Source organism: Podarcis erhardii (genome assembly GCF_964252035.2).
Source record: "Podarcis erhardii genome assembly, chromosome: 3".
Lineage (NCBI taxonomy): Eukaryota > Metazoa > Chordata > Lepidosauria > Squamata > Lacertidae > Podarcis > Podarcis erhardii.
This window is the reverse complement of record NC_138507.1, coordinates 66,629,887-66,657,150: the sequence shown is the minus strand read 5'-3', so window position 1 is coordinate 66,657,150 and position 27,264 is coordinate 66,629,887. Positions and strand designations below refer to the sequence as shown.

Sequence of the window (27,264 nt, the reverse complement as noted above, 5' to 3'; positions counted from 1 at the left end):
CCGCCGAGGTGCTCTATGCCCGCCGCGCTGCCAGCCCTGCCTGCACCTGCAGCTCGCAGCCTCTCATCGCGCTGCTCTCGCCGCCGGTTCAGCCTTGGAAGGAGGGGCGGGGCGTCCGGCGGCCTGGAAACGGGGCGGGGAGAGCGCCTTAAAGGCGCAACTCGCCGCCCGCCTGACGTCAGGCAGATTCCCGCCCCCCCCCCTCGAGCGCTTCTTGGGGTTACCAACGTTCCCCGTTGCCAGTGCTCTTGTGCCTTTAAGTAAGCAAGCTTCATTAGGGCTACCACTTCGTGACTGCATAGTGGCTAGGCTGGAATTCATCAGGTGAAGCTTTGCCCAAGGTTCACCTGCTGAATTTCCTCCCACCTGTTCATAATAATAATAATACTTTATTATTTATACCCCGCCCATCTGGCTGAGTTTCTCCAGCCAGCTTTCTGAGCAGCTCCCAACAGAATATTAAAAACAAGATAAAAACATCAAACATTAAAATCTTCCCTAAACAGGGTTGCCTTCAAATGTCTTCTAAAAGTCAGATAGTTGTTTAGTTGTTCATGCAGGTGGGTCCTTCTCAAAGACACCCTGTTCCTTTAAAATACTGACACCCAGAGGGGTTTTCAAGTAAACAGGGGTAGGATGGGACTGTACGAATTACATGGAAGGGAGATTTATACTGGGAGAACAAAAGCAGTGATGGCACAAGCTACATCTGATGGAACTTGCATCAGATGTAGCGCTTAAGGATACCAGAACGCTCGGCATTGCTAAATCTAGGAAGGCTAATATGTGGATAGCCACTACCAGTCACCATAGGGAACCACTGAAGTTACACTGGGCTTAAACTGGAATAGTGAGACATTGGACCTTACTGTATGGCATCGGGCAATTGGCTAGTCCTGCACACGCAATAAAGCCCATACCCTCCCCCCAGAAAAGAAACCAGGGAATTGTAGTTTTCTGGGAATTGCAGCTCTGTGACCTCTCACTACAGTTCCCAGGATTGCAGTGGGGGGAGGGTGTACTTTCAATGTATGGTGTGTACACAGCCACTATTGCTGGGAGCACAGGATATACACCCCTGGACAAAAGTGGTGACAAAATATGCAGTGTGTGTGGCCCTCTAACTCATTCTCAGTGGTTACAAATAATGTTTGTAGTGTGTTTTATGCAAGGTGCTTAAGAGTGAGTTTGCCATCTCCTTTACGAAAATCAACTCCAGAAACTCAATCCTGATTGTGACACAGGGCGAGGGGATTTAAATGCCCTCCCCTCCATGCCCTCCTTTTCCCTACAGTTAATCACCCCATAAAGCTTCTATTAGGCAGGAGGGTATTTTAAGAAGCCTTCCTAGCACCAGGATCCCACTCTAGGAGATTTTGTTAAGAAAGAGGCATGTCTAACATGCCATAAAACACAATAGTAATGTAACGTGCTGGCTGGCCCAAAGCCTGAACATCTCCAGTAAGACCTATCTGTTTGAGCTGGATTTTGTAGGTTAAGGTGAGGTCACAGGTGGGGGGTGTTATATTTTAAATGTAATTGTAGCTTGGTACACTTTTATCCTGTTTTAATGAGGATTTTTATGACACTTTTTATTCTCACACAGCTTTAGCCTTTTGAAGGGGAGGGCCTTAAATGTGCATAAATAAATCTATACGGAACAGAGATTGATTCCAGGGCTTGATGGCCATTTCTGAAGCAGATTCCAGGAACTGCCACCAATAAGTAACAGCTAGCAGCAAAACCTAAATGGAAGACCTGTTCAAGTCAGGGATCAATCTAGTATGTCTTAGTAGAATATAATTACGAAACAACTACATGATACCAGGAAAATTGCCACAGGGAATATTTTCTAATGATAAATAGCAATCTTAATAGTGGTGGTGATGTCTGGAAATGGTGTTAATAATATTGATCAGTCTGCACTCCTTTAACACAACAGTGCAAAGACATTAATATTCCATTCCATTCATCCCAGGGCTGGACCTGGAAACATGTTTCTGGGAAATTCTTGGCCCCCACTAGTTCCAGACATGTGGTTACTTAGTGATGAGGGGAAAGCACTCTGCACATGCTCAGAAGTGCTCTTATCACACATTTAAGAGACATACTTGGGGAATAAAATTGGGTCTCAAACCAAACCAAACCCTGCATTACCTTTTCATCCATGTCTCTCATCTCCCTTACCCTGGTAACTGCAGTATTGAGAACTCTATTGTGTTCTCGACAGATTTTTGCCAAATACATTTGTAGTAACCTTTGCAATATGAGTGGGTAAATGTGATTTCTTCTTCCGGCAGTTGCTCTGAGTTTAGCACCCAGTGACAGTAAACGATGAGACTACACCTGTGAATAATGCATTATTAAAGGAGAAAGAGCCTTCAATGAAAGGTGACACCACCAATTCTTTCACTTGGCAGAAAAGGGGAAAAGCTAATTGAACATATGACATTGCTTTATACTGAGTCAGCCTGCTGGTTCATGTTAGCCCACTGCAATTCACTCTGACTGGCAGCAGCTCTCAAAGGTCTTAAGAAGAGGTATCTCCCAGCCCTTCAGACAGAATATTATAAACCGAAGATGGCAGAGACTGAATCTCAGACCTTATGGCTACAGAGCCGGTCCTCTAACACCAGCTCCAGCTCTTTTCAACTAATTCCTTGCAAAATTAGTTGGACTGCTTCTAGTAAGATGTACTGAACTGCTGACAGAGTCAGATCAACTGGATCTCCAATCTGATTAGGGTCAAATCTATTTTTAAATACTGATAATGCAACAGAAAGTATGACCAGAATCATAAATTGATATCTGGTGTATTATTATTAATTCGATTTCTTAACCGCCTTCAACAATAAAAAAATACAAGATTAAAATCAGTTTAAACAATTTACAATTAGAAGAGTAAGATGGGCCCTACCATATATACAGTAGATCTCAGTGGTCAAATGCCAGAGGAAAGTGCTGTGTCTTCAGCATATGATGAAAGCTATACAATGAAGGCATCAGATGAACCTCTGTGCGGAAGGAGTTCCACAGCTTAGGAGCTGCCACAGAAAATATAAAAAGGCATTAAGGGAGTATTGGATAAATTCATGGAACAGAAAGTTGTCAATAGCTACTGACCTTCAACAGCTATGCTCCACCTCCATGGTCAGAGGCAGTAATGTTCCTGAATACCCGTTGCTAAAAACCACAGGAGGAGAGCGTACTCATGTGGTCCTGCTTGCAGGATTTCCACAGGCACCTGGTTAGCCACTGTGGCCTGATGTAGCAACCTCTTTGTATACTCTTAATATGTTGCTGCAATTGTTGTCAAACAACATTCTTTGGAAGCCTGAAGTTCCAAAGATCCTGTGATACAAAGATCTATAATGGAAGATAAATTGCCGAAAAGATAATTTGCTTGTCATCACCAAATATCTCCAGCTAATGTGTAATTGGATGTTTTGTTTCCACGGCATGCACTGAATACCAAATTGCACAATATGGTGGCTCTATCTTATAATAAGAGACGCGGGTGGCGCTGTGGGTAAAACCTCATTGCCTAGGACTTGCCGATCGTATGGTCGGCGGTTCGAATCCCCGCGGCGGGGTGAGCTCCCGTCTTTCGGTCCCAGCTCCTGCCCACCTAGCAGTTTGAAAGCACCCCTAAGTGCAAGTAGATAAATAGGTACCGCTTTATAGCGGGAAGGTAAACGGCGTTTCCGTGTGCTGCGCTGGTGCCGGCTCGCCAGAGCAGCTTCGTCACACTGGCCACGTGACCCGGAAGTGTCTCCGGACAGCGCTGGCCCCCGGCCTCTTAAGTGAGATGGGCGCACAACCCTAGAGTCAGACACGACTGGCCCATACGGGCAGGGGTACCTTTACCTTTATCTTATAATGCTTAATTTTTATGGAGTGCAGTTCTGTGCATGTGTACTTAGAAGGAAGTCCTCAACAGTCTCCTCTACTTCCCTTAGTAGAGAGCCAGTGTGGTGTGGTGGTTAAGAGCGGTAGTCTTGAAATCTGGGGAACTGGGTTCACGTCTCCGCTCCTCCTCATGCAGCTGCTGGGTGACCTTGGGCCAGTCACACTTCTCTGAAGTCTCTCAGCCCCACTCACCTCACGGAGTGTTAGTTGTGGGGGAGGAAGGGAAAGGAGATTGTTAGCCGCTTTGAGACTCCTTAGGGTAGTGATAAAGCGGAATATCAAATCCAAACTACTCCTCCTACTCTTCTTCTTCTTCTTCTTCTTCTTCTTCTTCTCTTCCTCTATGTCCTCAAGCTCAGAAGAAGCTAACATTTGCCTCCACTATAACCTATTTCTCATAAGGTGTGGTATCCTTAGCAGTGATAACAGGATCTGGTACTGCAGATTCCTCTTCCTATTTAGCTCCACTATGTAAAGCAATGGGCTCGTCCACACTTTGCTTGTCCCGTGCTGAGAACGCACAGGTCCTAGAGGTTTTCTGTTTATCCTGTGCTTTCTAGGCATAGGTTCGAGCAGTTTTCCATTTGCTACCCCTTTCAGCTCTTTACCGCTGATTCAGGGCAAGTGTTAATCCATGGAAAACCCAATTGACATTTGCTCCAATTAAGCGGTACAAGCAGAAGAGTGGACAAGCCCAATATTGACCTGCTTGCAAACCTTCACCTCCAGTGAACCGGAAGCAACCATTTTCTCCCTGTTATCACTTCCTTGTATCCATTCTCATTCCCAAACATCAACATCATTATTATCTGAAGAAGTTCCTCCAGCTACTGACCAAATAGTTGTATGAGCATGGAACTGTTCATCTACAGTATTCTACCAAAGCTTTACCTTGAGGATGAGCAACACCATTGACTTCTCCATCACTGACCAGTTGCTTTTTAAGGTGCCGTGTCAAAACTTTTACAGCCCCTTGGAAAGCTACAATTTTCTCCTTCAGATTCTTCAAGTGGCATTGCAAATGCTCATCGACAGATGTCTGTTCTCTCAGTTCTCCAGGAATCCCCAGTTTTCAGGAACTAGTCCCAAATTCTATGTACCTATTTGCTTTACTTCTCTTTCAAGACCATCACCCTTCATCTACAACTTCTTATACTCCTGTCCCAGAGCCAAGAAAACTGTGTCTTATCTTTTTCCTCTTTAACTTGTAGCCATCTAGTTTCTAAAAGCCATAAGCAACCTGTGACTTCCTCTTCACAACCACCTGAAGTTTCCTCTCTTCAGAATATTGTTCCAATAAGTCATCAATACATTCCAGTGGAGCCACTATGGGGCCTTGAACCTATGGGTTCACTCAACCAAGTACAGTGGTACCTCGGGTTACATACGCTTCAGGTTACAGACTCCGCTAACCCAGAAACATTACCTCGGGTTAAGAACTTTACTTCAGGATGAGAACACAAATTATGCTCCAGCGGCGCAGTGGCAGCAGGAGGCCCCATTAGCTAAAGTGGTGCTTCAGGTTAAGAACAGTTTCAGGTTAAGTATGGACCTCCGGAATGAATTAAGGACTTAACCCGAGGTACCACTGTACACAAATTGTATTAGTCACTCAACACACTACCCTGACTCTTATCAGCAACATTCTTTTGCTTTCCCTTTCCCTGGAACACTCATTTCTGTAAATTAGATATGATTACGTCAACAAGCCAATGAAAAGGGAAGGGATTTTGTTTGTCCACGTACTTTTGAAATAATGAGGCTGCTCAGCATCAAATATCTCTAAATGCTAGAGCTACTCCCCCACTAGTCAAATTTTCTCACAAACTAAACTCATGTCGAGGTTTCCAACTCCTGGCTTCCGATTAAGTTCCCAGGTTTTAGCACCAAATGTTAATCTGGGGATCCAATCCACACCATGCCAATAATCTTCCTCAGTAGCAACACAATGTAACAGAAAGTAAAGCTTACACAATAAAACAAATACAAGCGCTTCAGATGGTGACTGAAACAAATCATTCTTTTTAAAATTAATATACAAAGTTCAATGGTGATATTAAATTATTAAAAAATGATATGAATTGGAACTATGAATTGGAATAGAACTTATATACAAGTTATAGAGAAAAAGGAATTAATAGGAATTAATACAAAATCAGATAAAATATTTGAAAATAAAGCAACTTACATGATTTAATTTAAAGCAACTGGATAGAATTTGCTTATGAAATAGTAAGCAGCATTGTCAAAACAATCAAAGTGAATAACATAACTCCTAACTCCATCCAGCCCATCTAGTTGCAAAACAAATCTAAGTGCCCTAGCATATTAGATCAATAAAAATTCATAGCTACTAATCATCGGGCTATAGGCTAGGCCTTGTGGTCCTCAGCATGAGCAAGGCATGAAGCAAGGCATTTGGCAGGCAACACATATACCCTACAAGGAAAAGACCCACTTAAAAAAGAGAAGAAACGAAGTACACCTTTTGTATTAATCAGCAATGTAACTAGGGAGCATTATCCTTCTACTGAGTTGTCTAGTAAATGAGTAAATGTCTCATTCAAATAGGTTGATCCACATAAAATGTAGACCAGGAGTGGGGGGGGGGTGCGGAATGAGCAACTGGGACCCCTGCTGTGTCAGCCACTCCTCACTTCCAGCATTCTTTTGACAAAACATTCTATGCTTTCACTTTTGTTTTCACATCAGGATGGGGGAAGTATGAGAGATGCATACTCTCTCTCTCTCTCTCTCTCTCTCCCCCCCCCCCACACACACACTTCCGTTTTGATGTTATGTCACTGAACAGGCTGTTTCTGCCATTAATGGGGACTGGTAACATTTTGGAATTACCAAGATATTGAATGGGTACTTTTAGCACAGAGCAGAATCCACTGAAAAGACATTTCTAATTGCCCTACTAAAACAAATGGGAGCTGCACATTCATTTCAGTGGGGCTGACTCAGGACAACTTTGCAGTGGATATAAGTGCCTGGTGTCCATGGAAAATTCCATAAGGGAAACAACAGAGTCGAGACAGTCTGGTCTCCTAACTAGACAGCCACAAGGTAAAAATGAAAAGCCTGTGGTTGTAGACCATGAAACAGAGAGAGAGATCATTCTGTCATTGTTAAAATTAGACTCTAATGGATGAAACATTAAGACCAATGTTTCAGATAAAGCAGCGCACTTTGTTAATAAGGATGACATTTAATAATGAGGATACTGCTAGGAAAATTAGAAGTAATATAGAAGCAGCATTAAGAAATAAGATTGCTTGAAGCTCCCTATTAATTTTGATGAGCAGAGGCAGGCATTCAGAGCAAAAGAAGCCATCATGTTTATTCACCTCAGAACTGTAAAACCCACCATTTACAAAGGGCAGGTGGTGGTTGGCTGAAAAAAACACAGGATGTCCTGATCAGCTGCTTACAAGCTGGAATACTTACAGCCCAGTCCTATGCATGCCAGCGTACTGTTTTAAATAGGGAACATTCCTTAGTTATGATTGCTGGCTAGTGACATTGCTGATGCCAAAGTCTCATAAGAGGCCTTTATAAACATTCTGATACACTTCAGCATATGTCATGAAATGATTAGGCAATTCCGGTTCGAAATCAGCAGCTCCATCTCTATTCTCTTCCTGCTAAGCATTGTCCATGGCTACTCTCGTTTTTTAAAAATACTTGATTGGAAAATCACTTCCCCTCTTTCTTTGAAGTGGCCACAAAGTGCACATTTGGAAGACAGCAGGGAAGAGGCTTTGAAGACCGACAACCAGGGTCCTCAGGCCCGAGTCAGTCAAAAGAGGTTTCCCATCTGGTCCCCCAGCATAGCTTCTGATCCCGAACCCTCTCCACTTTATTTTGTATCTAAGCAACTGTCTCTTAAGCCAAGATGGAGACAAAGGCCTCTTATGCATCCCACCACACTGCAACCAAATGTCCTCAGGGAGGTTAAACAAACAGATAAGGATGGTGGAAAGAATACATACTGTATTAAAAAAAGCAACATGGCAAAAAATAGGGATGCAGCCCAATTAAGGGTGTGATGTTATGCTCTTTGCAGATCCGTGAGGGGGAGCATGAGGTCTGATCATGGACCTCCTCACTGCGGTCACTGTCTCCCCTCTGCCACTGATGCTCCAATGGCAGGCCAGCAAAAACAAAAAAAGGTGAGTAACCCTCTGCTGGGTCGTCTCTTTTCCTAACATGTCCACAAAATTGGAGGGGTGGGCAGAGTAGAAATAGCTCTGCAAATGAATGTTAACTGGCTAAATTACTTAAATTAATATGTTTAATCAGCATAAGCATTTCATATGTTGTCATCATGTTCGGGGCGCTCTCCTCTATTTCTAAGCACCCTTCCATGATTGCTTTTGAGAGACGGTAGCTCTCCTCAGATTTGTACCAGTTAGATATCCGCTCGCTCACTTGTCCATTCCATCTGATTTTCTTGAGGCCTGTTCCAGGAGTTAGATCTGGTTGATATCTGTGTTGTGGTTTGGGCAGATCAAAGGGTAGATCACACACGAGGGATAAAGGTAGGTGGTCACTTTCAGGTCTTGCTGTAATAGTGAATTTTGATATCCTAGGGATCAAATCCTGGGAAACAATGCAATAGTCTATTGCTGACAATTTGTGTCCTGACCAATATGTATATTGACCAGGGTAATCAGCATATTTGCATAGAATCTGGATAAAAATTATATTTCTGAAGAAAGAAGCATGTTGTCTCTGTCTCAAGGTGACGTGTCAGAGCAGCCGCAAGCACAGTATTCCTGCTCTGGGAGAAGATAGAAAGTGGGCTTCTAGATGGTAGCTTAATATTACAAAACAGAGGTGGAGGCCCTTTTGCAGTATGAGAGCCACATTCCCTGTGGCATCATTCTGCGTGTTGTGACACAGAAGTATGTGGAGCAGTGATCAGATCATCAAGACCCCGTTGGGCTGCCTGTACACCTCCAAGTGTCTTGCAGGTGTTGTTGACCAGTGAGCTGTGGTTGTCATTTGTGTGGTTTAAAAAAAACAAAAAACATTTTGATTCTGCCAGGTTTGAGAATATTTTGGATTCAGTGGAAATACCACAGGCATGATGGCAGTGTTTCTCCCCATGCAATTACGCATATAATTTGCTCTGTTAATCTCCTTGCAGTTGTGGCAGTCCCCAATATCTTGGAAGGAAACCTGTGATAAACATTGCCCAAGTGTCAAAACTGATGCTTCCAATTTGCTCATTAAATCAAAGGGTTAACACACTTCTCTTTAAAAACAGCAGGGCTCAAGGGCACCAGGAAAATCAATACTACCAGAGCCTATGAGACTTTAATTGTCCATCACGGCTGTGCTGTTATTAAAACCTTTTTGCATTATTGATTTCTCACCTTCTTCCCATAAAAATAAAAGATTTCCACATCTTTATAAATGAGACAAAATACACTTGCTTAGAGACATGCATACAGATGCTGTCATGAGAGTCAATAGATCTTTTCCCCTTTAAGTTTTCATTGTTGCCTTGTAGGGGAAATAGGTGTGGAATATATGTGGCCGTTTCTGATCCAATCTTGAGAAAAGTCCAGAAGGATTTTCTATGGCTAGGAAGGGAGGCTCCACCACAACACTCTACTGCCATTACATTCTGTCTCTTCTTCTAATGTACTTTAATATCCCATCACTTCAGTCATATCCTTGACAAGCATTCAGACTTTGTAAATAAAATATTTAGCATTCATAGAATCACAGAATCATAGAGTTGTAGAGTTGAAAACACAGCACAACCACTTCCTCTCACTGCATTGCAAGTCCCATTTTTACATTGCTGTACTCACCATTACCTGATTTGTTTTCCTGCCCCTGCACCCCCCTGAACTTCTATTCAATGAAGGTTCCATCTGCACATGTGCAAGAGACGGCTGAAATATACACACCTCAGCTTAACCACAGGGTACATTTTCAAATCAGATGGAAGCTGGTTTGAGGGGAAACACATCAAGCAGGAGTGTTTCTCAATAAGCTACTGCATAATGTTATATGTTTGTGGGGTGCCTGGACCCCCCATTTAATTCCAGGGTGCTAGACATCAAATTCAGCATGTTAATATATAAGCCATGTTAAAAATATAAACTGGGCTGGTTTCCTGATGAAGTAATTGCCTGAAAAGATGGGCACAAAAAACTGGGCTGTGGCCTATCAAGGAAGCCATCAACAAGGCAAAGGCTCTCTGTCAGACACAGAGGGGTGGAGCCCCTCCTGGGGCTCTGGTAGTTTGCCAAAGACAATGCAGAGTTGGAAAGGGGAGTTTCAGAATTGCAGTGGGCTGATGTAAGGAAGACGGAAATAGTTACGCTTTGGGGAAGCAGTTTGCAAGTTGGAGAAAAGGGGGTCACAGCACAATGTGGGCTGACAGTTTGAATCCAAACCAATCCGTGGGAGAGACAAGGCCCTCCTGGAGTTTAAAGCTGTAAGCCCCCACCCCACCCCCCCACGCCAGGCTCAGGTTGTATATATGTATAAACAAACCATATATCATAAAGACACCACAGTCTCCACTGGACCTCATTGTCCAAAAGGAAACACAGAGCCTGGTAAGCATGCCTGGAACCACTGGAATCTCACACCGCTCAGAGATTGGGGTGGCATGTAACAATGTGTATGAATTGTGGCTTAAATCAGTAGTAGTGAGAGCACATTGTAGCCAGAGTAAATGATAATGTGTACATAACCTTGATCAGCTTTTTTTATTCACTTGTGGCCTGCCCCAGGCACCTCAATGCAGCAATTGGAACTCTTAATTTTACCTCACAGCAGGTAAGGACAGAGGGTGGGTGACAGGTCTAGGAATGAAGGATGCCACCCCTGCATCTCTCCCCATGGTTCCTGGGTTATGAAGGAATCACAACCATTTTCTGGGTTGTGACCTGGCAGCCTGCCTGTAGCACCAGGGAATATGTTTCTGCAGAATGAAACTCTATTCATATTTGTGCTTGTTTCTTGTTTGTGCTTCTCCAGCAGTTTTTGTGCAGCTGTGAAGTTCTTTGCCAGGTTAATGTGAACCTAGCTGACTGTTACAAGCATAATCAAGATCCCAGAAAAGTCATCTGAGTACAATGTACCCTCTTGTTTGCTGTGTGGTTTTTATCTGACTTTGGAAATGGAGTTGCATTAATAGATAGTGTACCCTTCAGGTAGATTGGACTGACTTGTTTTAGGATTGAACACTGAAAAAAATAGGTAAGTAGATAGATGGATGGATGGATGGATTTCAAATCTGTCTGTCTGTCTGTCTTCAGCTGCAGAAAAATGGAAACAAAATGTACACACAGTTGTACACCTCCCCAGTGGGGCTCCTATGGCTTTAACATTGAGGGGGATTAGACTTTACCCATCACTGCATCTTTCTGCTGGCAAAAAGTTTCACTGGTTGAACATTTGCCTCTCGTGCCATTTTTAGGGGCATGAGGTCAAGGAGAGGGCTTGGCTAGAATCTCTCTTCCTGGAATGTTTCTGCTTACATGAGGATTAAAAATAAATAAATGGTTTGCCCACTTTTGAAGTATAGAAGTGTTCATTCTGCCAATTTGGACTCTATTACCTCATTCTGCTGCATGCGTAGATCTGGCCTAATCAGCATGCAAAGGTGGAGGAGAGCCTTGAAAATAAGGGTATGATGTCTGAAGCCAAAGTAGCATTGCAAAAGGTGGCCAGCTGAATCATTCACAATATTCTTTCTCAGATGTGCAGACAAACCCTTGCTCGTACCCTTTCTTGAGTCTGATCACCATAACAAAGTTAGTTTCTCACTTGGAGTTCTTAACGGGACAATTTCTATTTCAAACTAGTCCTTGGCATACATTGATTGGTTGTGTTATCAGCTCTGAGATTTCAGGATGTGACAGAATGAAATAGATAAGGTCCAATCATCTAATTTTGAGATTATTATCTGTTTACTGATAAACTGTCTGGCTTCAACAAGGTGAAAAATGAATTAACTGATGATAAATTTATTCATTGAAACTTTTCATTGAAAAAAATGCTCTTTTGAATTTTTCTTAAGCATGAGAAATTAAAGTAACAGTTACAACCCATTGTTTAGGGTAATAAAAGTTACCTTTATCATATTCATTTACTTTGTAAATGTGGCTTCTTTATTGATCATTTGTATTATCAAGTGACTGGCTCTTGTGCCTTTAATAGTAGCTTAATCTGTAGAAATCAGCCTGTAAAGCATTATAATTGTTTGGAGATAAGCATTATAATCTGATAATGTCTGCAGATCGAACACTGGGGCTGGTGAAAAAGAAAGAAAGAAAGAAAGAAAGAAAGAAAGAAAGAAAGAAAGAAAGAAAGAAAGAAAAAGTTTGTAACTCTTATCAGCTTGAACCACGATTTTAAGCAAGCCACTTTGATATCACAGAACATTTTCACACGTGAGGCTCATGTAAATTTTCACTTAAATCTGTCTGTTTACATAAATCTGTAGCATACATTTTGATTTCTCTTCCCTAATCATCCCTTAAGTAACAGCATGGAACAAACAACATAAGAAAGGTACAGAAGGCACATTTAAGCCTAATTTGAACCCTGAATTGACAGCATGATCTTGCCTAGCCCAAAAGATCAATCCTACCTATCAGCCAAACTGTTGCTTAATGTTACATGTTTAAAAGGAGAAGTAAAGGAAATAATAGATGTGACTGAGAACCTAGCCACATTTGGGCATTATTTAGCTGTTAATCTACTTTTTCCCTCATTCAGATTAGACAAGTATTCAGATCCACATGTATTTGTATATGAGGAGCAGCTTTGGTATTTTCTGTTCATACTACCAGGTGCTTGTGTTTGTGTTTGTTCCTATCTTCTGATTTGCTGGTTGTATTATATCAGTTAAGTACTGACAGAGTACGCATGCAGATAGCTGCATACACACCTTGTTTTTTTGAAAGCAAGTATTCACAAGAAGTGAATAAAAGCACAAAGTCAGGCAACTGAAAATTTGCTTGTACCGGTTTCTGGTTTTGTGCATATCTGAGGGATCTATATCTATCTATCTATCTTTCTTTCTTTCTATCTATCTATCTATCTATCTATCTGGTTATACTCCAGTGGAAAAGAAATAAAAGCAATTGTAAATTCTCAGCACACACTTTTCAGATTGCTGTGCAATTTTTGTGTAAAAATGTTTGATGTGGTTTGCTTGTGCAGTTTTCTGCTTTTGTGCAAATCTGAGGGATCAAAAGAAATATACATATACTAGATGTAATGTGGTATGCTTCTGGAGATTTCTTGTTTGTTGCGAATCTCAGGAATCAAGAGTAAGAAAATACATCCTTCATTCAGGAGCATGTCAGAAATAGTTATGAGCACAGCAAGAAAAGAAATGGAAGCAGTGGGCATGGAAGGGGGACTAGTAGAAAGTGATGATTGACCCACCCATCCTAAAACCCCAAGTGGAGCAATTTGGAACCCCATTTCCACCCCCCAACCTATCATATTATCCCCATACTGCATAAACCCAACTTTATAGGGGAAAAGCTTTGAGACTGGTATTGTTTGAGGGTAACATCTTATTGCACATAAATAGTAACACAAACAACAGCAAACACACAATAAACTCCAGTGTGGACAAGTCCTTTGGCTGACAATGGAAAGACAGGAGTTTGCTATGCATGTTACTGAGGTGGCAGGTTTGGACATTCTTCCTCACTTGGATCTAGAGAACCTACCTAGTTCACAGCACAAGATAGCTGGAATGGCCTTCATGATGGATGTGTTTTTTTATTCCAATACCAGCATTTATGACGCTCATTTCATCAAGTTATTGATGTTCCTGCAATACAGTTTTCATTGTGTGACTTCACTGCTGGATGCAGTGGACAAAAATGCAGTCTGCATTTCCTGTTTTCATATAACTGATCAATGTTCATAATGGGATCCTGTTCTGCCCCATAGTATCTGATGTCCAAAACTGCCTCAAAGTAGGTATCCAGTATGACGAAGGGAGGACACCCAAGAGGGGACTCTCATGCACCCTTCGTTGCCCACCTGAAACACAACAACCTTGCACTGTTGTCAGTAGTTTTGCACTGTTGCCATCAATTTTGATTTTAATTCATTTTTATAATGTTTTATAATGTTGTACTGTTTTAGTGTTGTTAGCCGCCCTGAGCCCGGCTTCGGCTGGGGAGGGCGGGATATAAATAAAATTTATTATTATTATTATTATTATTATTATTATTATTATTAGGTCTTACTCTTGGTTGTTTCATTGAACATTAACTCTTTGCTTGCATGGTTTTGCTATCAACCTCCGAGATAAGCAACTAACCCATATTACATTTAAACAGTTTTGTGAGTTTAAAGATGCACTGGGGATCTACTACCTAGAACAGAATTGCTGTTTTTGTTTGTTAAATTTGTATACTGTCCTTCATCTGAATATCACAAAGCAATTCATAACATAAAAACACAAAATGAGAAGACAAAAAACATAATCAAACAAGAACAAAGACAAGCCAACAATCCCCACTGGCGAAGGAAGAGCAGTGCGGGGGGAGCGGACCGCCCCTGGCAGTGCAATCCCAGTGGGGTGCCATTGCGGTTTCCCCACCCACACACACTGGGCGCCACGCCCGCAGAATGCGCACCAGCCCCACCCCCTCCACACACCCCCACACACATGGATGCTGCAGCATGAAGCTCCGCCACTGACAATCCCCCCTCCCACAAACACATTTGTATTACTGCCAGCAGTGAAGACTGCTGGTTTTTAAGGAAACAATTGTATCTCATCAGCTACATACACATATTATGTAGGAATTCTACCTCCCTCCTGCACTATGCTTCTGCCTGGCCAAAACTGCTAGCAGCTGAAAACTTGTGGAAGATTTAACACCCAGCAACAAAACCTATTGGGAGTCTTGCTCTTGCCTGAAGATACAGACAATAGAACAGAACAAGATGGAGCATGAATGTAGAAAAACCTCCCTATCTGGAAGCAAAAAATGTCAGGATTTGAATGTGGATAAAGGGAAATATAGGCTGCCAGAAGAAAGAAGTTCTTTTTCATCTTTGCTGCAGCCTGCAAGTGACTGAAACAGAGAAAGGGGGGAGCTACTTTGGAGTTCTGCAATGAGCTCTCCTTTTTCTCGACTCTAAACAAATATGTAAGGTGACTTTTGTTTTTAATTGGACCAGCCACTGTTAATGAAAATATTGTTATAGGATTGGGAGGCTAGTCTGATTCTGCAGAGGAAGAGGTTGCTTAAGTGGTTAAGTATCTCTTTTTGCATGACTAAAGGGTGCAGGTAACAAGTTGCTAAAGAAACAACTAGATGGAGATGCTGAAAGGGACAGGCCTCACTCCGCTGCCTTGGCTGGGAATCAATGTCATCGGTGAGCATAAGAAGAATGGACCTCAGCTAGTCTGGAAGTAGAGTTTCAAAACACAGAGACCTGACTTGCTCTCTGTGCTGAAACCGAAGTATGACTTTGCCCACTGCCCTAGAATACTAATGGGGGAGCAAGTTCTATTGGAGTATTGATGCTGAAAGTCCTTCAATCCAATGTTCAGTCTGTCTACATGTGCAAATAAAACCATGTATCGCAAAGATCCATCTCCAGTGACCTTCTCAGTGGTAGAGCATCTTCTTGTCTGCAGAAAGTCCTTGGTTCAATCTCTGGCATCTCCAGGTGGGAATGTCCCCAGTCTGAAATCCCAGAGAGCCATTGCCAGTCTGTAGATAACACTGAGCTAGATGGATCCATGGTCTGACTTAAAACAAGGCAGATTCCTCTGCTCCTGAGGAAACCAAGCCCAAAGTATGTGCTGGCAACCCAAAATATCTCATTGCTTGGAGACTGGGGTGCCTGTAGCAGTATCTAAAAGGAAATTGTTGTCTCCTACCTTCATTTTCTTTGGCAGGGCTATCTTTGCACCGGAGAGCCTCCAGATGTTCATATGATTCAGTCCCATCTACTTTTTGAGAAGTGCTTCAGGGAAGGTCTATCTTCCTTGCCCTTCCCTAATTTTCTGGGATTTTAACCTAGTATCTCTCTTGCTTCATCATCTTTCCTTCTCACTCTCTTCTGTCCTTTTCCTCATGAGAATGAATACTATAAACCCGCCGGCAGGGTTTTGTAATTGTTAATTTAATTTTATTATCATGTATTGTCTTCCATGCGTGTGAGAAATAACCATAATAAGTATTCACCAGTTATTTATTATTAATAGCTACTTCTCAGTTACATGCAGTGCAAGAGTGAGACCCCAATTTTATGGCCCTTCGAGATGACAATCCTTTCCCTTTGTTTCAGTATCATGAGCAGCCATGGGGATGGGAGTAGAAAACAGCAGATCTCTTCTCTGTCACGCCTTCTGCCCTGATGGTGTGGTCCAAAGGATACTCCCTGAAAAAGAGGGAGACTTGGCTTCAAATCTTGTTCATAGCAGATGATGTCACTTCTTAGCCTCAATATTTGTCCATGATAAATATTTTCAGTACAGCTCATAACTGGCAAGCATGGTCATCTGCAGTTTTGGAACAACTGTTTTGTACGGCAGAATCCCAGAGGTGAGTTGAGAACCAGGCACACTGAAGAAATCCCGCAAGCTCAAAGCAAAAAGCTTCTAATATGATGTGACACATCAGCAGTCAAGAGTGTGGCATTTGTAGCTGTGCGCAGGGTAAATGTCTTGTTCTGGTATAATTAGTTGTGTGGCATAGTATGCAGTTGTGCTGCACCAATGCATGGTGACCAAGGTCTTTCCCTTTGACATGGGAGAATGGAATTTCACTTTAACATACATTATTTTTATTAGCCAAGGGCACAATTCATATATTTCTGAGAAATATATCCCACAATTTGGGGTGGGAGGGTGATATGTTCAGTATACTTTGCTTCAAATTCTGACTTTCTCAGCACAGATCAGGTATCCATTTTTATCCTGGGTGACTTACAGGCAGGGATGGGGGAGAAATTCAGTTTGGCTCAATTCAGAGTTTGAGAAGCAACATACAAACTAAAAGGCAGCCAACCTTTGAAACTCACACTTCTTTGAATTTTGCAATGCAGTTCTCCAGCCAAGTAATGCATAGAAAGTATATACTAGGCTAAAAAGCATGCCTATAAATGCATATACTGGTGAGACTAACCTGCAAATACACATTATACTGGGAGAAAATTGCTTGCAAAAATATGTTTTAGGGGAAATTTGCACTAAAAATCTGATAAACATTTATGAGGACTTTTTGAAAATGCAAACTGAAGTGGAAATATGGAGAACTGAAGACTGAAAAGATGAGAAAATGAGAAAAACAAAACATGATATATTTACCCATCCCTACCTACAGGCTAGTCTGTGGCAGCTTTCAAAGATACAGTTCTACTATATGAAAAAAGTTGCTGGCTGTCAGAAAAGTCAACGAACTGCTTTCCCACAGAAGAATGCTCCTTTGTGAAGCACAGTATCTTATGTCCAAAATTGCTTTGTGACAGACACTGAAGTAACAAGTTAAAACACATGCTGATACCAGAGTCTGCTTCCTCTTAGCCTTCCTTAGCTAAACATCAGCTTAGCTTAGGCCTTGGGGCAAGCAGATGTACAGCGCTTCTCAAAACCAAGTTTTTACATTCTTGTTGGGTGCTGAAATGTGTGTGTCTGTGTGTGTGTGTGTGCAGTTCACCTGGAACTGCTATTCGTTTTATCCTGTTTACCTTTTGCCCACAGAGATATTTTCTTACAAATGCCAAGAAGTTATTCTTTATGATTTGTCTACCTGTATGAAATTCAAAAGACAATTTACTGTCAGCTCCACCCCCAAGTCGGCTTCAGTAGCTTCACACTGTAACCACTGCATGGATCGTCTCATTGGTTGGCAAAGAGGCTGGTGGCTTGCTGCTTCCCCTCCCCATCTCCTCCAAGGCTTCCATCTGGCACCAGACCAATGCCTCTCTCTTGTCCTGCCTCAACAGAGACCAGCAAAGCTTTCTGGCCAGAAATCACTGAGGGAGAAGCAGCTACGGTAGCCGTTCCGACTGTACCATGCCGCCAAAGGACGATAAGAAGAAGAAGGACGCTGGCAAGTCAGCCAAGAAGGACAAGGACCCTGTCAACAAGTCCGGTGGAAAAGCCAAGAAGAAGAAGTGGTCCAAAGGGAAAGTAAGAGACAAGTTGAACAACCTTGTTTTGTTTGACAAAGCTACTTACGACAAGCTGTGCAAGGAGGTGCCAAACTACAAACTCATCACTCCTTCTGTGGTCTCTGAAAGGCTGAAGATTTGAGGCTCCTTGGCCAAGGAGCTTCTCAGCAAAGGCCTAATCAAACTGGTGTCCAAGCACAGAGCCCAGGTCATCCACACATGAAACACAAAGGCGGGGTACACCAGCTATGGATGAGGATGCATGAGAGGTTCTTGGGTGGCTTTTAGACTCTGTACATCACAAAAAAATAAAAAGATTTCCTGAAGGGAAAAAAACAGACTAGCAAATTTATAATGCATGGTGAATTATGTTAACCACCTGCAATGTAGAGAAAAAAACCACATTTTTGATGCATTCAGACTTGTAGGTTAAGAACCCACAGGTGCCTGTGTGGCAATTATGACAATGATATATCTCAGCAAATCTGACACATCAGATGTTAAGTCAGGCAAGAAGTACAGAACACAAACTTCCTCCGAGTCACAGGGTCCTGCAATGCCCAGCTCTAGTAGTCAAATACTACCACCCCCTCATCAGAGGTAGATAGTTAAATTGTAAAATGAGCCATTCCCTGATAAAAATTACTAGGATGAAGTTATTTCAGTCCACTGGCTTGGAATGCAATCCAACAAGCAGGATGGTCTCAGACAGGTGTCCTATGATCAAGCATAGGGTCCCTCTCCAACAGTGGAGGGTCTCTCTGCTGGTCTGTAGTTCTCCTCCCTCTCCATGGTCTCACCTGTTCCCACTTCATTCTCAGCCCCCCGTTGTTACTTTAGTTGTCATCCAACAGCTCAGTTGGTAGAGCATAAAACTCTTAATCTCAGGGTCGTGGGTTTGAGCCCCAAGTTGGGCAAAAGTTTCTTGCATTGCAGGGGGCTGGACCTTCTTGGTCCCTTCCAACTCTATGATTCTATGATCCATCCATTATGCCACAGAACTGCCAGGTGAACCCTGAGCAATACAAGACACAAGACATACTTTTACCTTTTCATTAACACTGTTAAAGTAGAACCTTCTTCTTGCCTGAATAAAGAGAAGAGCCACACTATACTTGCAGTAAAGAAAGAATCAAGGGCTCCAGGAACCCACATGTTCAGCAGCCTGGAGGGGATCGATAGTTTATTTATTAATGTTATTATTAAAAATGTATACTCTGCTCTTCAATGGTCAATCAGTACAGCTCACTAAAGTCATAAGATGCGACTTCTGAAGGAGTTAAATGGGGGCTGTAGAATCCAGAGAGCATTCCTTTTTAAAAAGGTTAGGGTGGAATTCAACATAGCACTAAGTGGGGAATGCACACAGGGAATGAGGCCTGCTTGCACACCTGCACATACCCTAAAACTCTTCTGAGTTTCCCCCCCAACACTCCTAAGCAGATTTAGGGGACACACAGAGGGTGCAGGGGGAGAAGAGGATAATTCATGTTTCATAAGTGAACCGAATTACACACAACAACAACAACTTAGTTGAATCTCATCCTGAGTCCGTAGTTCTCTGCATGTGCTCAGAGGCACGATAGTATTTTTCCACATTTTTTTTCAGTGTTAAATCCCAACAGTGGTAACAAGTTTCAAGGCTAAACCCTGAATCAAATGAAACTTCACGTGTTGACCTTTATGCTTAACAAAGCTCCTTCACTCTGACCAAGTCTTTAGTTATTTCTCCATGGAAGACAATACATATTATCTCCCATGATTCAATGAATCCCAACTTTCCTTCACCAGTCCCTGACAAATAACTCAAGACACAACGTTTCTAATTCCACAGAAAGGACTTCACTCTTCCATTTTGCAAAGAGAACAAATGATGCAGTTTATCACCCAAAGCCTAATCATTTTGTGATATACTGCGCTATCTGAAACATGTGTGTATTGGTGCATCATACATTATGACTAAGCTGCCTGCAACTGCATACGTAGTAAATTGGAGTCCTTGCATCATGGTTCAGTCTATTTCAGCACAGAATGTTGCGACAGCTTGGTGCTAATGTGCATATCCATTTATTGTCTATAAAAAAGACACCAATGTTATCTAGTTATTCGTTGATGGAACATTCCTTCAGTAGGTTTCCTGAGTGATAGGGCACTGGGGAACTAATCAACAAGTTTCACTTAATGACACAGAATAACTCACATACTTTTGCAGTACAACACTCTTAAGTACGTACAGGAATATGAAGAAAATCCTGCTGGATCTGGCCAAGTGCTCAACTAGTCCAGCATCCTGTTCTTACAGTAGCCAACCAGGTACCTACGAGAAGCCCACAAGCAGGACCTGAGTGCAACAGCATTGCCTGAAGTTCACCACCAAACCAGGGAGCCTTCCAGACTCATCAGAGAGGACGATCAGGAGCAATTGCATCTATGACCTTTCTTTTCTCCCCATTCCATAGCTCAACTAGGGCCTCAGGAGAATCGCCAGCTCTAGCAGCAGAACATCCCTCAGAGTCCATAAGTGTCTGGGGTTGACCATTGTAATGGGATCTCTAACCCTGCAGAGGAGGGGACTGGCACATAAGAGCAAACTTTGCCACTGGGACTCTGACCATGGCAATGCGGTGATCACTGCTACTCCCAATTTTCAGACCAGCCAGAAGCAAAGATCGCTGTGTTGGGTACATCAGTGTTACAGGAATTAACCATGGGTGCCTGTCTATGACATAAAAGGACAGTGCACTTAGCATTCCATACCACAAACTGGGCATGCACAGCTCAAATTTCCCAGTAACAAAATATTATAATTGGATAGCTGGGAAAGGAAAGTTTATGGGAATGTTTTTCCACAAAGACAAGAAGCCAACTCTCTCCCTCCCTCTCCCTCTCTCCAGTCCCATTGATTTCAACTGGACTTACACATAAATGACTGTTCTGAAATGTGACCAGAATCAATGCATGAAGTATATAAATCTGCCACTGGAAGTATATCCAGGTAGAAATTTCACCAGAAAAAGCATCTATGGAAAACAGGGAAACATTGGAAAGCAAGGAATGATGACTGCATTGGCCACCCACTCCTTCCATCAACCATGTGGAACAGTGAAGAATGAGAAAAGGTGTGGAATGATCCCAGTCATGTCAACGGAAAAGACTGGCATTGCCAAAACCATGCAGCTGATCATCTGTCGCAGGACTTTCTGTACATGCCATTGGGCTATGATCAGTTTTAGCAAATAAGGCAGGGGTGGGGAACCTATGCCCTTGAAGATGCTGCTGGACCTCAACTCACATTATCCACAGCTGGCATGTCCAGTGGTGATGGTTGGCTAGATGTAGTCCAATAACAACTACTGAATGGACGCTGTTTCCTTGCCCCTGAAATCAGGCATGTGAATCAATGCAGAACAGCAGCAACAAATGGTTGAACAATGATGGCAAATATGCACCAAATTCCCTCTGTGAAAAGAACAGAAACATTCATTTTGTGTGCTTTGGTGATGCCATTTCAATGCTAATGAGATAGCGGTAATCTAATTATTTGGCAAGAGTCAGCTGAACAAGAAAGACCACTGTTATTTTGTTTCATGTGGAAATGTAGGCGTGTTTTCATGAGATAAGCCCAGAGAAATGCCTTTCCTTCCAAATTATTCTTACTGGAGGAAAATGTGGCCGTGTGTTGCAATTACGGCTCATTCTCATACATTCAAAGTCGCAGATAGAACATAATAGTAAATTTCAAGGGGGGGGGGACCTTGATTTAGAATAAAAACATATAAAGATTTTTCTGGCCACAATTCAGAGAAATGTGACTAACAACACACACAGCTAGCAAAGCTTTAAATGATCACACAGTATACATCACTATAAAAGAAGGCATATAGACCACAAATCAGCCCCAAACTCTGGCATATGGGATACTAGATTTGAGGTTTTGCAGCTAACACTGATAAATAGAGAGGACCTAGCAATCATATCCAATGTGCAAGCTGGTTCAGTTGTAGCCATTGAACAAGCAGGGAAGAGCTCAGGGGCAGAGCTTCCATTTTGCATGCAGAAGGTCCCAGGTTCAAACAGGGCCGTAGCTAGGGGGTGGCGAGGCAGGCCCCCACCAGGGGTGCAGGCGATGGGGGGTGCAAAATCGGCTAAAAATATGTCCATAAATATAAATATTGATTCTTGCCTCATAAGAAATGGTTTTAAATAGCGGGTGAGTTGGATGGGTGGAAGGGGGGGATTGGAGGAGAGGCGGAAAGAAGAGCTAGTTTGTCTGCGGCTAGGGGCCACAATCTGGATGGTTCTGCCAACGGTGCAAGATCACCTAGCTACGGCTCTGGGTTCAAATCCTGGAGAAAATATGGGGGGGCCCAGGTAAGCTCCACTCTGCATAATAGATCACAAGACGTGGCTCACACACATCATTTGAATGGCAATGTCCATCAACTGTGGGGCAGACCCCTCAAATATTTTATTGGGGGGTCAAAGGGACCTTGGCCTGTAGGAGTTGGCTCCTATGCCTGGAGAGCTTCTGCCAGTCTGCATAGACAATGCTCAGCTAGATGGGCCAATGGTCTGACTCAGTATAAAGCAACTTCCAATGAACACCATTGTCAGGGTGCTGTCGATGGCTCCTGGCTGATTGCCCAGGAAAGCAGAGAGACAGAGAAAACACAGGCCAGATGCCAAGGCAAGACAACCAAGACTTTTCAGTATCTAACGTTGCTCCAAGTGAAGCTCCGTGCGCCCCTTCTCCGTACTCCCCTGTTAATCAGACTCCTCCCCTCTTCTACAGTTGCTAAGGGTCCGCTGCCTTTAAGCCCTCTGCTCTGCTATTCTCAGTGAGCGCCTGGTTTTAGGGGCGGGGATGGGTTCTGGGAGACTCTCCAGAGACACTGTGTCCGTCAGCTACTGCTTGGGCCCTGCGTTCTCAATACTACCCAGCTCCTCACCTCCCATTACTTCCCAACTTCTTCCCTCTTCTTCTTCCTCTGGGGTGTGTCCGGGGTCGAACCAGTCCTGTAGATCTATGTTATCTGCCCCTTCCTCCTCTCTGGGAGGCTCCAGGGGAGGTGGTCTCCACCACTCCTCTTCATCTGCACAGTCCCTGACAACCATAGGCACTTTCAGGTGGGTTTTGATTGTGGGGTGGGTGCCCCTTATGCCTGAAAGTTCTTTGCAGCATCCACACACCCTTGTTGTCATCAAAATGCCAGCCTGTGTTCCTCCTCCTCCCCAATTTAATCTGGATTAATTCTTTTAATGGAAAAACTGATGAGGTTCTTTTTATTGTTGTCAGTGAACCATCCGTGATATCTCAGCAACCCATTTGCAATACTAACCTGCACCCCTTGTGCTTTCTTAAACCTCTTGCAGTACCCATATTATCAGACCCACATTATGTTTGCATCAATTTGCTAGCTGTCAGATTCCTCTCCATATCAGTTTGTGCTGATATCCACTGCTGCATGGATCGGACTTGAGAGTCAATCTAGCTACCCACCCCCAGCCCCAGTCCCCAAGCCTTTCTCAGGCTCTTTGTGTTTTTGTAAGCCTGAAGCCATCCTGGGATATTTTTTAACAAGTTATGTTGAAGCTGGGATTCCAAAAGAAAAGTGCTTTCTGTGTTATAAATCTGTCACTTTGGCATTCCTATCTGATCACTTGAAGAGAATTTCATGTGAGAATAGGTGGTACAGGCATATTGTGAAAACAAAACAAATTCCTTCCAGTAGCACCTTAAAGACCAACTAAGTCAGTTCTTGGTATGAGCTTTCGTGTGCATGCACACTTCTTCAGATACACTGAAACAGAAGTTTCCAGACCCTTCTATATAGTGAGAAGGTGGGGAGGGGTATTACTCAGAAGGGTGGTGGGAATGGGTGATTGGCAGATAGCTGTGATGAGCCTGTTGACGACTCTTAACGACTGCAATAGGTCTTACAGGAAAAAGCAAGGGGTGAAAAGGTGAAAAAAGGCTTTGTCATGTATAATGAGATAAGAATCCAAGGTCTTTGTTCAGACCAGGTTTCTCCATGGTTTTAAGTTTGGTGATAAGTTGTAATTCAGCAGCTTCTCTTTCCAGTCTATTTCTGAAATTCCTTTGTAGTAAAACAGCTACTTTGAGATCTTGTATAGAATGTCCTGGGAGATTGAAGTGTTCTCCTACTGGTTTCTCTGTCTTGTGATTCCTGATGTCCGATTTATGTCCGTTTATTCTTTGGCGTAAGGTCTGGCTATATAGAAGGGTCTGGAAACTTCTGTTTCAGTGTATCTGAAGAAGTGTGCATGCACACGAAAGCTCATACCAAGAACTGACTTAGTTGGTCTTTAAGGTGCTACTGGAAGGAATTTGTTTTGTTTTGACTATGGCAGACCAACACGGCTACCTATCTGTAACTAGGCATATTGTGGTATCTGTGGAATATTCCCCCCCCCCCCAAAAAAAAACCTATTATGGCAGCACAATTTCAGTGCAGTCTAACACCTGTGCTACCAAGAACGATGATGTATTGTTCCCTGTTTAATATAAAATACAGTTATATGATGTTGCATCAAGCAATTGCTATCCTGCACTTTCCAGTGCATATTGTTGTCACTTTCTTTGTTGCAAAACAGTCTGGGTAGGGGGTTTGGGGGGGGGGGAGTTTGACATGCTAGAGCACCAAATCAACTTTAATTGCACCACCTGAATTTTCAGAGAGAAGATGTATAGAAAGATTGCCTTTGCTGCATTTCAGGGTTATTCATTATTTGTCTCACATTTTGTTAGGGAGTGGGGGAAAAGCTCAAATACTCTTGGTTAGAATTGTAAGGGCTGTGGGGAAAATCACAAAAATCAGACAGAGCAAAGGAAGATTAAAACTTCCTGTGAACAAAGGGAAATGATTATCATAAAGCAACAGATTTCAAGAGGGATAACTTTAAATAAAGGGATCAGAGTGATGTTGAGAAAGAAAGAAGATAACAGAAGGTGGATGAGAAAATGTGCTCCCCAGAGGTGTATCCATTCCTAGTGATCACAACCTGTCAGGGATGGAGAATAATGTGTCTCTCAGAGAGAATGGAAGTACAGGACTGTCTTGATTCTGTTTCCAGGTATTGCATCCTAGATTTCTGTATTACAGCATGACAGATAAAGTTGTCCTTGCTGGAATCATTGGCCTGGACATGGAGGAAAGAATGCCCCATGTCATCTCCTCTCTAGCCATCTCTCTTCCTCCTTTATTATCTCCTTTCTTCACTATCCCCCCTCCACATTCTTTCTGACTCCTTCCTCTCCTTAACTATCATCCCCACAATATTAGGCATGGCAATATCCTGCTATATTTATTGTAAGCCGGAAGAGCCCAAAGATCTCAGGAGACAGATCCTCACTTTCAGAAACCAGGGTGTGCTCCAGCAAAATCGGGTCCCAGTCTCCCAGTGACTCTAGAGTTATGGAGAAGACACAGTCATAGTAATAAGGAAGGGGAGTAGTTCCCCATTATTATTTTGTAGTGGGATATGTGTGCTTTGCATGCCCAGGTGGAGACCCCCAACCCCAAGAGCCACCCAGAAGAAATGAATGACTCATGACAACATGTTATGGGATTAAACTGACCACAACTTTATTTAAACTTTCAGATGTAGGAAGACCATTGGGCGCGTATCCCTCCCAGTCCCCAGCCAGGGATCTGGGGCACATCAGGGTAATCAGGTCTGTCTGGGAAGTGGGCTGGCTCTGGAAGACATTTGTTTAGCAGAGTGTCCACCCCCATTTCACCACAACACTGGGGAGTGCACTGACAACCTTTCAACGTATGGTCCCTTTAACGGAGAACCCTGGAATCACAGCTGCCGGGGGGGGGCATCACTGCTTCAAACCCCCACACACATTTAGGGAAGATAAACTAAAGGATTCAACCCAAGCCCTAAAACTAAAGTTGTGGCATCTGCTACGGGGAAGGTGAAACCTGCCAATGCGGGGAAATTCCTTCCTGGTCCCTTAACAGCAACCATCCTAAGACTGTAGCAGTGCCTGCATACCTGTAAAAGAAGTTAACCTGTAATAAAAGAGCATTAAACAAAGGGAGGGGAGGGGAGGTGAAGCCACGTGCTATCAGGTAGGATCTACCCATTTTAATTACACGAAGAGCTCTGCCTTCCCCTGCCTCAGATAGGTTCCTTAGAACTGAAGTTTGGCGGGAACCTCAAAGGGCTGTGACATGGGGAGGTGGACCAGGAACTTCTGCCGTTGTCTCAGGGATGGGGTGCTGCAAGCGTCCATGCAAAGGGCATCCTCCGGTTGACAGGAGAATGGTCATGACCCCATTTTAGTCATATCTGCATGTGCCAAGTTTGTCTCGCTACCGATCAGTTGTGACCTACTTGTCCTGCGGTTCTCGCATTCACTCAGCAGAGGCCACCTTCTCAGCAGGTACTTGCATGAGGTACTTTGGCATGACAGGGCCATTCACTGTCCTGGGTGAATTCCTCCCTAAAGCCACAGACAAATTAAAAGATAAACCCTTCAAATAAATTGCTTTTCTTCCGTTTGCCATTTGCTTTTTTAAAAAACAAGATTTGAGGGATTTCTCCTGGCACCAGTTCCTCACTGTACTCATCTTTTATACCACGTGGTGTCTACCGAACGCTGTGCAGTCAATTATGCAGTATCTGGGCAGAGAAACAATCTCTGCACTCTCGCTCACTCTATATAGTAAAATATATCATACAATTGGCTCTTTTTTAAAAAAAAAAAAAGTAGTTGGTGAAGAGAATCTCTATGGGGGGGTGGAGCAGGAATGGAAACACTGCTTCTGCACACTTTTCTCTGATTTAATTCATATTAGGAAGGCTAAAGGGGAGGAGGAGAGAGGGAGGGAGAGGGAGAGGGAGAGGGAGAGGGAGAGGGAGAGGGAGAGGGAGAGGGAGAATATCTGATTGTGTATGTGCCACTTGCACTCAAGGCCAGAGACAGCCTTAGAAATAATCCAGACTGATATAAAAAAAACCACTTAATTGACAATATTTTATATAAATGAATGTCATGCACCTGTGACAGCTTATTGCTATTTGTGAAGCAATTATCTAAATCTGAAGAGGGGGCGTCTGCTATAACTGCTGAAGGTTAGGGAGATGTTGTTTTTGTGTTGATTTATATTCAAATTAGCTTGCAATATTTTGAAGACAAATTAGGAGGTTTTTTTCCTGCCTGTTGTTTTTAAAACCTTA

The 27,264-nt window shown here is 43.0% G+C and overlaps 1 protein-coding gene and 1 long non-coding RNA gene across 2 annotated transcripts in view; one reads left to right on the top strand and one right to left on the bottom strand.

Moving 5' to 3' along the window:
* Positions 1-4,037: 4,037 nt before the first annotated feature.
* The window catches only part of LOC309337686, a 42,905-nt gene continuing 19,678 nt past the window's right edge, over positions 4,038-27,264 (bottom strand). Inside the window, exon 3 of the long non-coding RNA XR_014154486.1 lies at positions 4,038-4,201. This is a non-coding gene — a long non-coding RNA (uncharacterized lncRNA). The remainder of the gene's footprint in view (positions 4,202-27,264) is intronic.
* LOC309339600 (small ribosomal subunit protein eS25-like) lies at positions 17,901-18,282 on the top strand. Its single transcript, XM_081857755.1, is given in 2 exon segments — positions 17,901-18,190; positions 18,194-18,282. Coding segments are annotated over 2 exon segments (318 nt in total). The 5' UTR covers positions 17,901-17,953; the 3' UTR covers positions 18,275-18,282.